This window comes from Aspergillus multicolor (assembly GCF_047715735.1).
Source record: "Aspergillus multicolor strain CBS 133.54 unplaced genomic scaffold BDW74scaffold_34, whole genome shotgun sequence".
Classification (NCBI taxonomy): Eukaryota; Fungi; Ascomycota; class Eurotiomycetes; order Eurotiales; family Aspergillaceae; genus Aspergillus; species Aspergillus multicolor.
Window position 1 is genome coordinate 160,364 of NW_027395985.1, and position 13,122 is coordinate 173,485.

The 13,122-nt window shown below is 52.0% G+C and overlaps 7 protein-coding genes across 7 annotated transcripts; 4 read left to right on the forward strand and 3 right to left on the reverse strand.

The window, feature by feature from the left end:
• Positions 1–585: 585 nt before the first annotated feature.
• On the forward strand, positions 586–2,105 carry BDW74DRAFT_89078 (putative Coatomer subunit epsilon). Its single transcript, XM_073734005.1, has 5 exons — positions 586–657; positions 734–1,115; positions 1,169–1,304; positions 1,366–1,604; positions 1,667–2,105. Exons 1-5 carry the CDS (start codon positions 633–635, stop codon positions 1,773–1,775), a joined length of 891 nt encoding a protein of 296 aa, XP_073579673.1. The 5' UTR covers positions 586–632; the 3' UTR covers positions 1,776–2,105.
• On the reverse strand, positions 1,667–3,432 carry BDW74DRAFT_187992 (putative 6-hexanolactone hydrolase). Its single transcript, XM_073731622.1, has 4 exons — positions 3,048–3,432; positions 2,811–2,956; positions 2,159–2,757; positions 1,667–2,107 (listed from the first exon to the last, which is right to left on the reverse strand). Exons 1-4 carry the CDS (start codon positions 3,251–3,253, stop codon positions 1,979–1,981), a joined length of 1,080 nt encoding a protein of 359 aa, XP_073579674.1. The 5' UTR covers positions 3,254–3,432; the 3' UTR covers positions 1,667–1,978.
• Positions 3,433–3,484: 52 nt separating this feature from the next.
• On the reverse strand, positions 3,485–5,455 carry pmi1 (mannose-6-phosphate isomerase pmi1). The gene is made up of 5 exons (XM_073725693.1): positions 5,243–5,455; positions 5,155–5,175; positions 5,006–5,097; positions 4,703–4,940; positions 3,485–4,653 (listed from the first exon to the last, which is right to left on the reverse strand). The coding sequence occupies exons 1-5, from the start codon at positions 5,271–5,273 to the stop codon at positions 3,650–3,652; spliced, it is 1,386 nt and encodes a 461-aa protein (XP_073579675.1). The 5' UTR covers positions 5,274–5,455; the 3' UTR covers positions 3,485–3,649.
• Positions 5,456–5,643: 188 nt separating this feature from the next.
• BDW74DRAFT_160862 (SAGA-associated factor 29 family protein) lies at positions 5,644–7,258 on the forward strand. The gene is made up of 3 exons (XM_073725694.1): positions 5,644–6,127; positions 6,178–6,685; positions 6,748–7,258. The coding sequence occupies exons 1-3, from the start codon at positions 5,941–5,943 to the stop codon at positions 7,028–7,030; spliced, it is 978 nt and encodes a 325-aa protein (XP_073579676.1). The 5' UTR covers positions 5,644–5,940; the 3' UTR covers positions 7,031–7,258.
• Positions 7,255–9,235, forward strand: BDW74DRAFT_160864 (GTP cyclohydrolase II). The gene is made up of 2 exons (XM_073725695.1): positions 7,255–8,688; positions 8,762–9,235. The coding sequence occupies exons 1-2, from the start codon at positions 7,495–7,497 to the stop codon at positions 8,789–8,791; spliced, it is 1,224 nt and encodes a 407-aa protein (XP_073579677.1). The 5' UTR covers positions 7,255–7,494; the 3' UTR covers positions 8,792–9,235.
• A 27-nt stretch (positions 9,236–9,262) lies between these two features.
• BDW74DRAFT_160865 (bZIP transcription factor) lies at positions 9,263–11,532 on the forward strand. Its single transcript, XM_073725696.1, has 2 exons — positions 9,263–10,178; positions 10,231–11,532. The coding sequence occupies exons 1-2, from the start codon at positions 9,623–9,625 to the stop codon at positions 11,316–11,318; spliced, it is 1,644 nt and encodes a 547-aa protein (XP_073579678.1). The 5' UTR covers positions 9,263–9,622; the 3' UTR covers positions 11,319–11,532.
• Positions 11,533–11,598: 66 nt separating this feature from the next.
• On the reverse strand, positions 11,599–13,016 carry BDW74DRAFT_187998 (NAD(P)-dependent oxidoreductase). The gene is made up of 5 exons (XM_073731623.1): positions 12,839–13,016; positions 12,598–12,789; positions 12,206–12,540; positions 12,004–12,141; positions 11,599–11,932 (listed from the first exon to the last, which is right to left on the reverse strand). Exons 1-5 carry the CDS (start codon positions 12,854–12,856, stop codon positions 11,674–11,676), a joined length of 942 nt encoding a protein of 313 aa, XP_073579679.1. The 5' UTR covers positions 12,857–13,016; the 3' UTR covers positions 11,599–11,673.
• Between the last annotated feature and the right edge of the window lie 106 nt (positions 13,017–13,122).

The following is a 13,122-nucleotide window of genomic DNA, read 5'->3' on the forward strand; positions in this document are numbered from 1 at the left end:
TCTTGTTGAGCGATACCCATCTTCCACACTTACCTGTATTATCCTTTTTTGCGCTGCATCGACGTGAGAATTGTCTGGGTCCCTTTTCTTTTGTTATTTAGCATTGGCATACGAGCCGGACTCATTACTGTACGAGGTCAGGTTGTCATCCCACTGAGACATGGTTTGCATTAGGGGGTGCTCACATGGAAGCATTTGCAGTGTCGGATATAAATTGTGGGCGATATGCCATGTTCAGGTGTCTGTCTGATTATTGAAGAAACCATGATCTCCTGGAGAGAAAGATATCATTTTCGTTCTACAAACTATTGACTAGTTACTCGTGTTCTGGACGGCATATAGCCAATCTAATCTATAAGAAGCGCCTGGGGCGCTCCTCTGACCAACAATCAACTCTTCAATCGACTGTTCGTAATCGTAATTGTCCAATATCGAAGATTTCTCAGACATTAGCATAGTGTAAGACCTGTAGGTATATTCTGCAGACGGCGTCGGCAGACCTGCCCACCCAGCTCGGCCCACCTGCCACATAATCCGCGGAAGCCAGCTCGACTACTTTCCACTCCGCAACAACAAGAGAGCTCCGTTACATTCTCACTAAGACAGCAAAATCAACATACTCAAACACCACAATGGATCCATTCTCAGCAGAAGGAGGTACGCAACCACACCCGGAACCCCTCCAAGTCCTTAGCACACCATCCGCAACCCACTAACATCGCCCCCTATACAGAACTCATCAACATCCACAACGCCTTCCACCAAGGTCAATACCAAGCCGTCCTGGACTTCAACACAGCATCCTTCTCGCCGGAGAATGCCCTCCCCGCACGTATCCTCCAACTCCGCGCCCAGCTCGCCCTCGGCCACACAGATGACGTCCTAGCCGACATCGAAGGCGAGACCGAGGAGACGCCCGATCTGGCCGCCGTTAAGGCCCTCGCGCAGTATGTTGGAGGCAATGTTGAGGCTGCCGCGCAGCTCGCTCAGGAACTGGCGGAGAACTACCCGGATAATACTACGGTGCAGGTGTTAGGGGCTACGGTGCTGCAGGGTGCGGGGAAGAGCGAAGAGGCGTTGACGCTTTTGGGAAAGCATCAGGGGAGCTTGGAGGCGTGAGTTTTCGACGGAGATGGACTGTAGGGGATAAAAAGCTGATGGTTTGCAGAGTCGCGTTGATTGTTCAGATCCATCTCCAGCAGAACCGGTCTGATCTGGCGCTGAAGGAGGTCCAGGCTGCGAAGCGGTGGGCGCAGGATTCACTGCTTGTTAACCTTGCGGAGTCTTGGGTTGGGCTGAGAGTTGTATGTCGCCGTTCACTTCGCTCTTAGGGGCTTGGAGGTCTTGCTGATACCTTTTACTTAGGGCGGCGAGAAGTATCAATCTGCATTCTACGTCTACGAAGAACTCGCGTCGGCGGACAGCACTTCGGCGCCCCTCTCGATCGTCGGGCAGGCCGTTGCAGAGATCCATCTTGGTCGGCTACCGGAGGCTGAGGCTGCGATCTCCACCGCTCTCGAAAGATACCCTAATGAGGCGGGTCTGATTGCGAACTCGATTGTGCTGAATGTACTGGCTGGGAAGCCGACGGCGGACCTGGAGAAGTATGTTCTTCCCCCAACCTAGATCTCGCATTGGGGAGGGCTCTACTAACGACTCTCTTTAGGCGCCTTCAAGAGACCGAACCATCGCACGCCCTGCTTGCTGATATCCAAGAAAAGAGTGACTTTTTCGATACCGCTGCTGCTAAATACTCCGCGAAGGTTTCTTCATAGATAATACATCTAGTTCTGTGTTTATTTCATGAATCGATACGACGGCGAACTATCTGGTTCTTAATTTTCTAGAGGCTATAGTTGTTTCTATTATATAGGGGATTCAATGGTGTATAAAATCAAAGGCATTCCGCAAACGCTTGGAACGGAAAGTCTCGATTTCAGCAACGAGGCGCATACAGCTCAAGGGCACATGGCTTGATTCAAAGATGAGCACCAAGCCAGTTCCTCAGCCCCCGAGCCTGCTGGCCCTCTAGCCCTGTTCCACTGTAAACAGGCGACACATGGGTATCTTCATACCCAACCACATACGTAGTTTGCGGAGCAACGGTCTATGAGCAGCGTTAGCCTGGCGCGGAATAAGGGATATACCAACAATATACCTTGAACCTGTTCGCAAACTCCTCGACAGCTGACAACAGAATCTCATCACCACCGGCAAGAAGCAGCACCCTCTTCGCCTTCACACCAGCCCACCACTCAGTCGGCGCCTTTGCCGGCTCACTCCACGCATCGCCCTCCTTCCTGCTTCCCAAATACTCTTCCGACCAGATCTTCAAGCCTTGGGATGGCACAACATCCTTGTACTGATTTTTGGCCATCGATCCCCCATCTAGACCGAATGACACCCAGGGCGCAAAGCCAAAAACACCAGCAAGCTCAGCGCCATCCTGCAGCGGCAACGGGTCAATCTCCGGATGCGGGTGCGTGAGATGCAACAGCACAGAAAGGGCTAGATTGCCGCCCGCGGAGTCGCCACCCACAAGGACATTGGATGGATCTCGTACACCCTGGTCCTCCGTGAGGATGTACCGGAGGGCTTCGACGGATTGGCGCAGCTGCGTTGGGTACACGGCTGGTGGGGAGAGTGTGTATGCCAGGAAGAAGATAGCGACGTCGTGACCACTCTTGTTCAGCTCTTCGAGGAGATTATGCAGGAAGAAGAAGTGACCAGAGACGGCAGGGAGGACGAAGCCGCCACCTGCTTGCTGTTAGTCTCTCTCGTTGTTTTCTAGGGGAGTATAGAATCCATACCATGGTAGTACACAACGACGTTTTTGGCATTCTTGTTCCCAATCCAGAGACCCTGGGCGCCGTGCTTTAGGTGTACAATCTCCGGAGCGACGTTCTTCTGCTTCGCGTAGGCTTCATATGCCTGGACGGTAGTTGCGTTCTGGGATCTAAGGCAGACGTCCCATCCGGTTAGCATTGAAATCAGCTAGCGGACTATGCGACCAAGCATAAAGAGTAGATGGATGCGGTGGAACGCACTGGAGCTGCCGCACTGACAATCGCGTAACAGCCTTGCGGGTAATGGCATGTGCAAGATGTATGTTGAATGTTTTTGCTCCGCTTTTACCGCGGAAGACACCCATGATGACATTGTAGAGGGCTGTCCCGAGCAAGGACAGGTTACCAGCGAAGAGATCGGCCTTCTCCCAGAAGGAGAGAGGCGGACCTGAGAGCGAGGAGGCCATGGGTGATCTCTGGCTGTAGGACTGGGTCCGAGTCAGGGGAATTTTTGTGCTGTTGGTTCCGGGCGGCCTAGATAAGCGGGAGTCAAGGTTTTGTATCTACCTGAAATGGAGGGACTTTGGATTCTACTCCAAGCTGTTAGATCGTCCCCCTATCCCCGCACTCGCGAGCAGTGGCGGGGATAGCTAGGCGTCGAAATCGAACTCGACCCAATGAGGGGTTGATGCAGCTATCGCCGGTCCAGCTCTTCCTATACCTCGGCTGCGGGGTTGGCGTCGTCGGTGGAGCCGGCGGAGAAACTACAAAGGTACAGGAGTATTGTCTCGAATGCTGCGATGTTGCAGAGACGCAAACAATAGCATTATTATTCATATTCGTAAGCTGTATTTTAGGTGCTCCTAGTTGTCCTTGGCCGAATCCTCTTTCCCGGTCAGGTCACAGAAAGCCTTGAATGTAGTAAAGACGTTCTCCTCGTCCGGACCGATTCCTGTGTTCTCAACAATGCACTCAGCATTTGCGCCTACGAAGAACACATACCCCTCTTTGACTTCTTCGGTCTTGTGGCCCACCGAGATCTTACCGGTGCCACCAGTACAAATCAAGATACTCGGTCCGGTCAGCGGATCAAACGTCGCTTTTGCCCCTGTGCGGCGGAGAGCTGTCTTCACCACGCTGAACTCTTCGATCGGGGGGTCATAAAGAAGAGAGTCTGAAGCGCTCGAGTATGCCGACGCATTTAGCACCACGTACGGATAGTCCGTGGGCTCCAGCTTCTGTTCATCAATCGGTGCATACGAGTAGGTCAACATTTCGGTAAGTGTATCCACATCCTTGAACTTAGGCGTAAAACCCGCACGAACGACATTGTCGGAAGAGGCCATGCACTCGATGATGTCGCCAGAGATGTAGGCGTGAATATCGTCGGCCTTGAGGAACATGGCCTCTCCAGGCTCCAGACGAACGAAATTAAGGAAGAAGAAAACAAACAGGCCAACATCGTTGGGGAACTGCTCGTTGAGTCGGACAATGATGGATGCCAATTCGGCGGCGTTGGTAGGGTTGGTGTCGGGAGCGTTGACCAACGATGCGAATGTTTCCGGAGAACTCTGCGCTGCTGCGACCAGTTCCTGCGATGCCGCTTCAATATCCCCCGGGAAAGATTCCATCAACGAGGTAAACAGAGTTCGCAGAGCCGCTTTGTTCTTTTTTGTCTGTTCTGGATCCTTGGTGTTCTCAGACCCTCGAACCGTGTTCTCAAACTCGGTTGCAGTCTGATTGCCGACGAGACCACGAAGGGGTGCAACGGCCTTTAGGAAGTGAACGATCTCAGCCAGAGGCCGGAAGCCACACAGTCCTTCAAAAGGTGTGATCGCGATGGTCATCTCTGGCTTGTGGTTGTCATCTTTGAGACAGTCAGCAAAGTAGGAATCGGTGGACGGTTTATCGCCTACCCGGATAATTCTTAGAGTCCCTGGCATGAAGACTCTCCGCAAGCTTCTTGTTCGGATGGGCCTGGATACTGAGAGCTTTGCGAATCGACAGGACCTTGAAGAGGAACGGAAGCTTGCCGCCATATCGCTCGCTGACCTCCGGAGACATCAAAGCCTGATTGTCCTGGAACATATCGAGCAGAGTACGCTGCGTTTCAAGGTCTTTCGACGGAAGAGAGGGATGGGTTCCCATCCACAGCTATCTTGGATCAGCCTCTCGTCCACCGCATTGTGCTAACCTCAGGGTATCCCCAGAACACCCACTTCAGCGTAAGGTTTGTCTGATTCGATCGAGAAATCGGAGGGCGCCGTGGTCGCTGCATATTTTGCAGCTGCTGACTCGGAGCCGACCTTGCCTGCAAAAGCTTAGACATGTACCTCCATATACGGCTGTTCGATTGGAGGGATCTTACCCCAGTCGTAGCTATTCACACCTAGAAAACAGAACCATCAGCCTTAAGGTCAAGGAGTCAAGGAGATTTTCAAGGAGCCTTGACATACCGCATTGTAGGCGTAGAAGGGGTACCTGCATCTTGACGGAGATAGCAAGCTACTGCAAACACCGAGTGCTGTGCTGTGTAAAGAAAGAGCTCAAGGCGGGGGTATCCACTAGCAAGTGAATGAGCGAGTTTCTGATGATTGCGTCGCGGTTTCTCAATAGGCTTTTTTGAACTCTTGTCTCTCTGCTATGTTTCTCTCAAGCACAGAGATCTTTGCCTGCTTCTTATTTGGACTTTCTCTTCTACCCCTCGATCTAACAAACAAGAAATCCGCTACCGCATCCGTCATAGGTGACCCCGTGACCGAGCTCCCCAGCTTCGATGGAGTCGACCAATTACAGGCCGTGGGCCGTCAAGCGCGTTCCGGAGTCTTGCTCGAACGATGCCAAGAAGAGCGGCCGCCGCCCAGCGCAGCGTGCATCGCTTCGTCCTGGTCCCAATCAATCAGCAATTCAAGATCCTTTGCATTCTGAGCATCCCCAGGGCGATCCCGCAGGCCGTCCACACTCATTTAGGCAGGGAGCAGCTCGCGGCACGCGCAGCGCCAATCGACAGGAGATTGTGTCCAAGTTTGAGTGGGACGCCCTCGAGATTGAGAAGCAGCGGTCTCCAGAGGGGGCCTCGACGGCCGCCGGAAAAAGTAATCCAGACCCCTGGCCGAAGGTGGTCGTTCAAGTGCCCAAGCCTCCCCCCAAGAAAATGTCCCGGAATCGCCCTCGGGGGCCCCCTATGCCTAGGGACAATGGCCTTGCCGCGAACGAGGAGACCGATATGTGGAATAAAATCCTCCAGGACTTGCGCAAGGCCAAGGAGAAGAACGACAAGCAGAAAGCATTGTCGGAGCAAATAGCGGCTTTGAATGAGAAGATTGGCAAAGAGGGCGGCAGTAAGTATCCTGCAAGAACATCTTCGTATAGTAACTAAATCTTATGGCAGAACCCACTCTCAGTGAGCACAATCAACTAGATGGCCTCTACCGTCAAATGCTCAAGCTATGCGAAGAAGAGAGAGCCATTCTGCAAGATGAACCAAGTGATGTCATCAAGAACCTGGGTTTACTCACTGCCCTGCGCCAGGCATCAGAGGCAGAAGCTCCCATGAGTCGTGCAGCTTCATTGTCCAAGAACCGAAAGAAGCGAAACGACATGGATGGATCTGCTACCGACTCACCAGGGCCTTCAGGCGGTCTTTCGGACAAAGGTGGCCGCTCTAAAGGGGGTACCCAGCGCAGCACAAGCGTCTCTAGCACTCAGATTCGTGACAACGTGCAAGTCAAGATAGAAGAAGGCGCCGAGAGCTCCAAAGCTACACCTGCTGAGCGTAATGGACAGCTAACTGTGGGCGCCGAAGTCGTTTTCAAGCACAACAAGAATAAACAAGGCGTGGAAGGCGAGGGTATCCAGTGTATCATCAAGGGGATAACAGGTGAGGGAACCAAGAAAAGGTGGGTCAAGCCTTTAAGCCCTTCGTTTCCACGCAAGGTTGACCGATGCATGTCTCGTGAAGATACGACGTCCAGGACCCGGAACCCAACGAGAACGGCGAACAGGGAGCTGTCTACAAGACCACGGCGGTGTCCTTGATTCCAATACCCCCTGAAGGGTCTACGTTGCCCTCGTTTCCAGTTGGAAAGCAAGTCCTTGCACGATACCCTGACACGACCACATTTTATCGTGCGGAAGTCATGGGCTCGAAGAAAGACCATTATCGTCTCAAGTTTGAAGGCGAGGAGGACGATAAGGAGATGGAAGTACACCGACGCTTCGTCCTGGACATAGGAGGCAAGTGAGTTACGATTCGAATTGTCCTGGAAGCTTTACGTCGATATCCTTTTTCAAAGTTCATTCTATTTTGCATATTACTTGGCTAGGTCGGTTGGTTTGGGCTGGACGGCGTTTACAGTGTATCAATTCTATCTCATTCATATCAGCTTATCTATTCTGAACTCCGCGATAGAATGTGCTAGAGAATCTTCTTGGCTGATGTGGATTTACCTAAGCTGTTGTCATCCAGCGCTGACTCAGCGCTCCCCGCCGGATCCCGCCGCGCATCTCGCGGCTCCAATTCCATTTGATCCGACGACAGCTTCCTCTTAAACGCACCCTCCTATCGAGTCAATGAGAATTGAGTCGACAAATTCTAGCTGAGGCTGCATATAGCTCGGCTTATTTTATACTATACCCACGATCTAATCCTAATATTCACATTGACCTAGTTGTGACTACACTTACTGCATATACCCCTCACATCGCGATGGCGAATCTACCGTCTCACGCATCGCCAACCTTCGGCGCACAATCGGCTTCGACAGCATCACCTGTTGACGACATATCACTCACTTCAGCGCAGCGAACATCATCTCCGAGTGGTCGACCGAATGGAATCGCGCTGGGCAACCCTTTGGCCGAAGTCGGTGCCATCAGCAGCACGCCTGGCGATATGACACCTGGCGTACCTGCTTCTCTTCTCTCTCCCTCCTTAACACCTCCAGCGACCCCAGGTGGTACCTTGAACACAGAACGGCTACTTCAACAAATCTCACCTCAAACCGTCTCCCATACCAAACCCCCGAAACTCCTCCCTCGCCTGCCCAACGTGGAGTGCATCGTTCGCGCCCGCATCCCAACGACGAACGGTGCCGAGATGTTTTTACATCTGTATCATAACGACCTCGACAATAAAGAACATCTTGCGATCGTGTTTGGAAATACCATTCGGAGTAGGAGCTTGGACAAAGTGAGACCTGGGGAGACGGAGATGGATCGGATGATCCGCGGAGCCTATGTTGGCAAGTTGCATCCGGGCCGCGTGAGCAGTTGGCATGATGCCAATGGAGGAAACGGATCAAGTGAGGGATCCGATGGGGGCGCTGTACACGATGCAGAATCAATGCAGGAGCGACTGAATGAAGCCCCACTAGTGCGGATTCACTCCGAATGCTATACCGGAGAGACAGCTTGGTCCGCTCGCTGTGACTGTGGAGAGCAACTTGATGAAGCAGCACGGCTAATGTCGTTACCCATGGAGACATTGAACGAGATTGCATCCCAGCAGTCTCGATCTGTGCCGTCGAATGTATCAGGCGGTGTTATAATTTATCTTCGTCAAGAAGGCCGCGGAATTGGGCTCGGGGAGAAGCTAAAAGCTTACAACCTCCAGGACCTGGGTTCTGACACAGTTGAAGCCAATCTTTTGCTGCGACATCCCGCCGACGCTCGGAGTTATGGGCTAGCCACAGCGATGCTTGTTGATCTAGGCTTGGGTGACGACGCGAACCCGCATGGAATCCGCCTACTCACAAACAATCCCGACAAGGTTAGGGCAATTGAAGGGCCTGGTCGTGAGGTTATAGTGAAGGACCGTGTACCGATGGTGCCATTAGCGTGGCAGACTGGTGGCAAGATGGGGATAAAGAGCTCTGAAGTCGAGGGCTACCTACGGACGAAGGTAAGTTCTATCACCCCTCTATTGCAACTGCCGAAGCGTTTGAAACCGAACTGACTGTTATGCTTAATTTCAGATTTCCAAGATGGGCCATATGATCCAATGATCAGAACTAGATTGTTTGTCTTCTCTTTTCGGCTTCGGGTAAGGAAATATGGAACGACACAGCATAAAAGACACGATGGAGATGATCCTCCCTGTACATGACAGCGACACTCAACTTTACTTGTTTTGGCGACTTTGACCTCTTAGGTTTGTGAGTTGAATTGGTATACCAGTCCGCATGCCCATGATCGAGGACGACCTTGATCTTCTGAGATTCCCAAGCCAGGATATATTTACCTAGGCTTTATACCTCGGTTTTACTATGTCTACTGGAGTTTCGGTGTCTGGATGTTACCGGTAGATTGTGGATACCAAAACACATAGCAACAGCGACCACCATTTCAGGAGGCCAAGGATCATGACCCGTAGTACTCCGCACAATTAGCTTTCCTTGTTTACTTGTTAAGACATGCGCATTCAGAAAAAAGTACGTTTCCAGGTTTGAGGCCCGCTCGAATTTCAATCCAGGTCGGTTGGCTGCATATTGCGTCGATTAAGCTGGAGCTGAGCCGCCCAAGCCGGAAAAGGACCACCTCCCACCCCTCCAGGTCCGCCGGCTCGTCATCCTTTTCTTTTACAAGCCATCAATCAGCCCATGCTTTTCACCCCAATGCTCTCCTAGCCTGAAGACTCGACTCTTGCCCAGTCTTGCTCTTTGGCGTCTCTCTCGCTCCACACGACCAAAACAAGTTCCCCGATGCCGCTGAATCTCTTCCGCTGATCAAGGAGATCTTGCCCGTGGATCGTCCGCGTCCACCTCGAGCCTTTTCCTCACCCTCGTGCCGCGAACTTGGATGGCAATTACGATCCAATATCCTGCCGCGAGTAGGCAATGGCCACCCGCTTACCTCCCCTTTCCGATGTGGCGCCCTCGTCGGCTCTCGAACTCTCGTCGTCTTCACTGCCTGCCATTCAACGCCCCTCGATCACCAATGCGACAACCCCAAATGACTCAGGACCCGTGAAGCTCGAGGACTCTCCCACGCCCGTCACGGTGGCATCCACGTCAGTCGATGCGCTATGCTCGGATCCTGCTGTCAATAACCCTAATAACACACCCAGCCCGGCGGCAAATGCTGCCGCGGGCCGAAAACGCAAGCTGAACAGTACGTCTTCACGCGGCGTCGCCAACCTCACGCCCGATCAGCTCGCGAAGAAACGGGCCAATGACCGCCAGGCTCAACGGGCAATCAGGGAGCGCACGAAAACACATATTGACTCTTTGGAGCAACGGGTCCGCGAGCTCTCTTCGCAAAAGCCTTTCCTAGATCTTCAGGCTGCTTTGAAGCAAAATGAAGCTATTTTGGCCGAGAACAGGGAGCTTCGGCAGGGGTTGAGAGCAATAATTGATACAATTCAGCCACTGCTAGGGAAGCAAGATTCATTCAGTGAGTTCAGGCTCTCCAGGTTGCTTCCAGGTTCATTAACGTCATACACCAGTGCCTCCAGTAACGGCTCCTGCCACAGCTCGATCGGCAGCTCCTCTTATACCCTCTGCATCGCCTTCTCTAGATAATCATCTACCATCGGATCCTCACAGATCCGCGACGGTCGATCGCTCTTATACCGAGTCTATCGCAAGCGTGGGGACACCGTCGTCGACTCATTCGGCGCCGACACTGGGATCTCGGCGCGATAGTGCAACCGGCAATAATACGTCTTTGCGGCTGGCATTCGATTATCAACGTCATAATTTGCTTCACGGTCTGGATTTTGGGGGTGATGAAAGGATGGGCTTCAACTTTCTACTCGATCCCTCACAACAGGTGCCTAAGATGGAAGGCTTTCGTCGTTCATCAGAAACTATTAGGTCACAGTCGGGCATTCCCGCTCTTCCGCCGGTTGGCACCATGCCGGACCAACCACTGCCAGCCTACATGACTCCGATCAGGAATATCGCACCCACCTGTACATTGGATGCAATACTGCTCGACTTCCTTCACAACCGACAACGGGAGGCTGCGAAGGGAGTGCCGAAACAGAAGCTCGTCGGGCCGGCATATCCAAGCGTCTCCTCCTTGCTCAACCCGGACAAGAGCGTCTACTCCCATCCCCTCTCCAAAGTCTTTACAGACATTTTGCGCACATTCCCTGATATTTCCTCACTTCCCGAACAGCTTGGTGTACTTTATTCCATGTTTCTCCTCATGCGTTGGCAAATATATCCGACGGCTGAGAATTACCATCGGTTGCCGGACTGGCTAACACCTCGTCCATCACAGCTGCTGACTCCGCATCCCGCTTGGATTGATTATCTTCCTTGGCCACGGATGCGAGACCGGCTTGTCATGTCGTATCATGAATATCCGTTCGATAATTGGTTCATCCCCTTCACCGGCACACTATCCATCAATTGGCCGTATGAACCTACGGACTGTCTTCTTTCGACCGGAGAAACTGACGAGCTAATCATCAATCCCGTATTCGAGAGGCACTTTGCGGATATCAATAATTGGACCCTCGGGCCAGCGTTCGCGGAGGAATTTCCGCTATTGGTTGAAACCACCAAGATCAAGCCCGCCTCATGAGCCGGGATTTCTTTCATCTGTACCTACAATAGTTTTCACTCTCGGGTTCTGGTCAAGACGACAGCTGGCTTGGATGGACTTGATATATACTATGCAAAACCGATGGGACGGATACCTCTTTGTGGCGTTGGTGATTGTTTGTTCTTACAGAGTTTATAAATGGTACTGGATACTACAGCAAGGAAAGCTAATTGAAATTAATTCTGAAGAAACATAATATGTTCAAGATGATCTTGCATTGAACTAAACCCTGTAGATACAATATTCACAATATATATTATTGACAAAGAGCGTGATTATGAATCTTGTCACCCAGACAATAATACGGCTCGCAGAGATGTCCCTGTACCCTGTTTCATTCCTTGCGACTCTTCTCGTTCCAAAATTCCATACCTGCATTTTGCCGTAAGACGCCATACATAGAACTACTGTCGAGACATTCGCCAGCGTACTCTCGAGCAGCAACCATGTTCTCCGTAGCAACCTCTAAGCCAGGAAGTTGAACATCGTTTTCCTTGGCAATGTCAAATGCATGTTTCGCATCCTTAATGGCCAATGAGACGCCAAACCCAGGACGGGATTCGAGAGGCGGTGCGTAGGCCCCGGTGGTCAGACTGCGAGAGATGTCAGTAACAATGAACAGGCTCTATGCCGGGATGTTTGATTAGTTAGCTAGGGGTCGTACCGCTTCGAATAACCCCCAGCAACGGGTCCGAAAGCTTCTCCAATGAGTTCCTCCATAGCAGCCGTCCCAAGACCGGTACGCTCAGCAAAGACCTGGGCTTCACCGACGGCTTCCATGAGATTGACGGTGATGATATTTCTGTTGCAGCAGCAATTAGTCAACAGACCCAGTACCTTGTAGTGCATAGCGATGTAACACTCACCCAGCAATCTTCAGCATAGAAGACTTGGTCGCGTCTTCACCACAGTCAATCACCTTGCGGCCCATGACATCCTGAATAAGCGGCTTCACGACATCAGAGGCCCGTTTCGGCCCTGCAATAGCAAAGACAAGTTTTCCGTCCACGGCGATCGGATTTCCACCAAATACAGGAGCCGCTAGGAAATCGGCCTGCTTCTCTTTCAGCTTTGCGACTGTGAGGCCCACCGTCTGCGGGTGGACGGTGGAGCAGTCAACAAAGATCTTGTCCTTGAGGGACTGGCTCGGGTCTTCTGTGACGCTTGAGATGAGGCTTTGCAGGACGGCATCGTTGGATACCTAAGCTTTTGTTAGAATACTTTCGAAGACGATGTAGGCAAGTACGTAGGTAGATACCATGGTGAAGATGATACCGCACTGCGCGACGAGCTTGGAGAAGTTTGTCTCAGCCATGGCACCGAGTGCTTTGAGTGTATCACCGCGGGCCATGGTCCGGTTGGAATAGAGAAGGCTCTTTGCAGGGCTCTTGGTTGCTAGGTGCTTTTGGAGGTTTGTGGCCATTGCGAGGCCCATTGAGCCGAGGCCATACTGATATGGAGATTAGCATGGAGTACTGGTTTATTTGGGTGCGACTTACCCAGCCAATTCGAGTCATTGTGTTCTATCTACAAGTCCAGGCCGGTCTGCAATTGTTTATGTGCCAATTAGGCTTGGAGAATGTTGTTGGAGATGTACCTTGGTTAAGTAGTCTCCGAGGGCTTGCATACTATCGATAAGACGACCCCGGTCTCGGTCGAGAACCAGGACAAAGCCCGGACTTCCAATACATTGTTAGAACCCAATTTCTCGGATTAGACTATTATCAAAGTATTCGAGAACCCGAATGAGAGACATAGATGCACGCGATCAGGGCCGACCCAT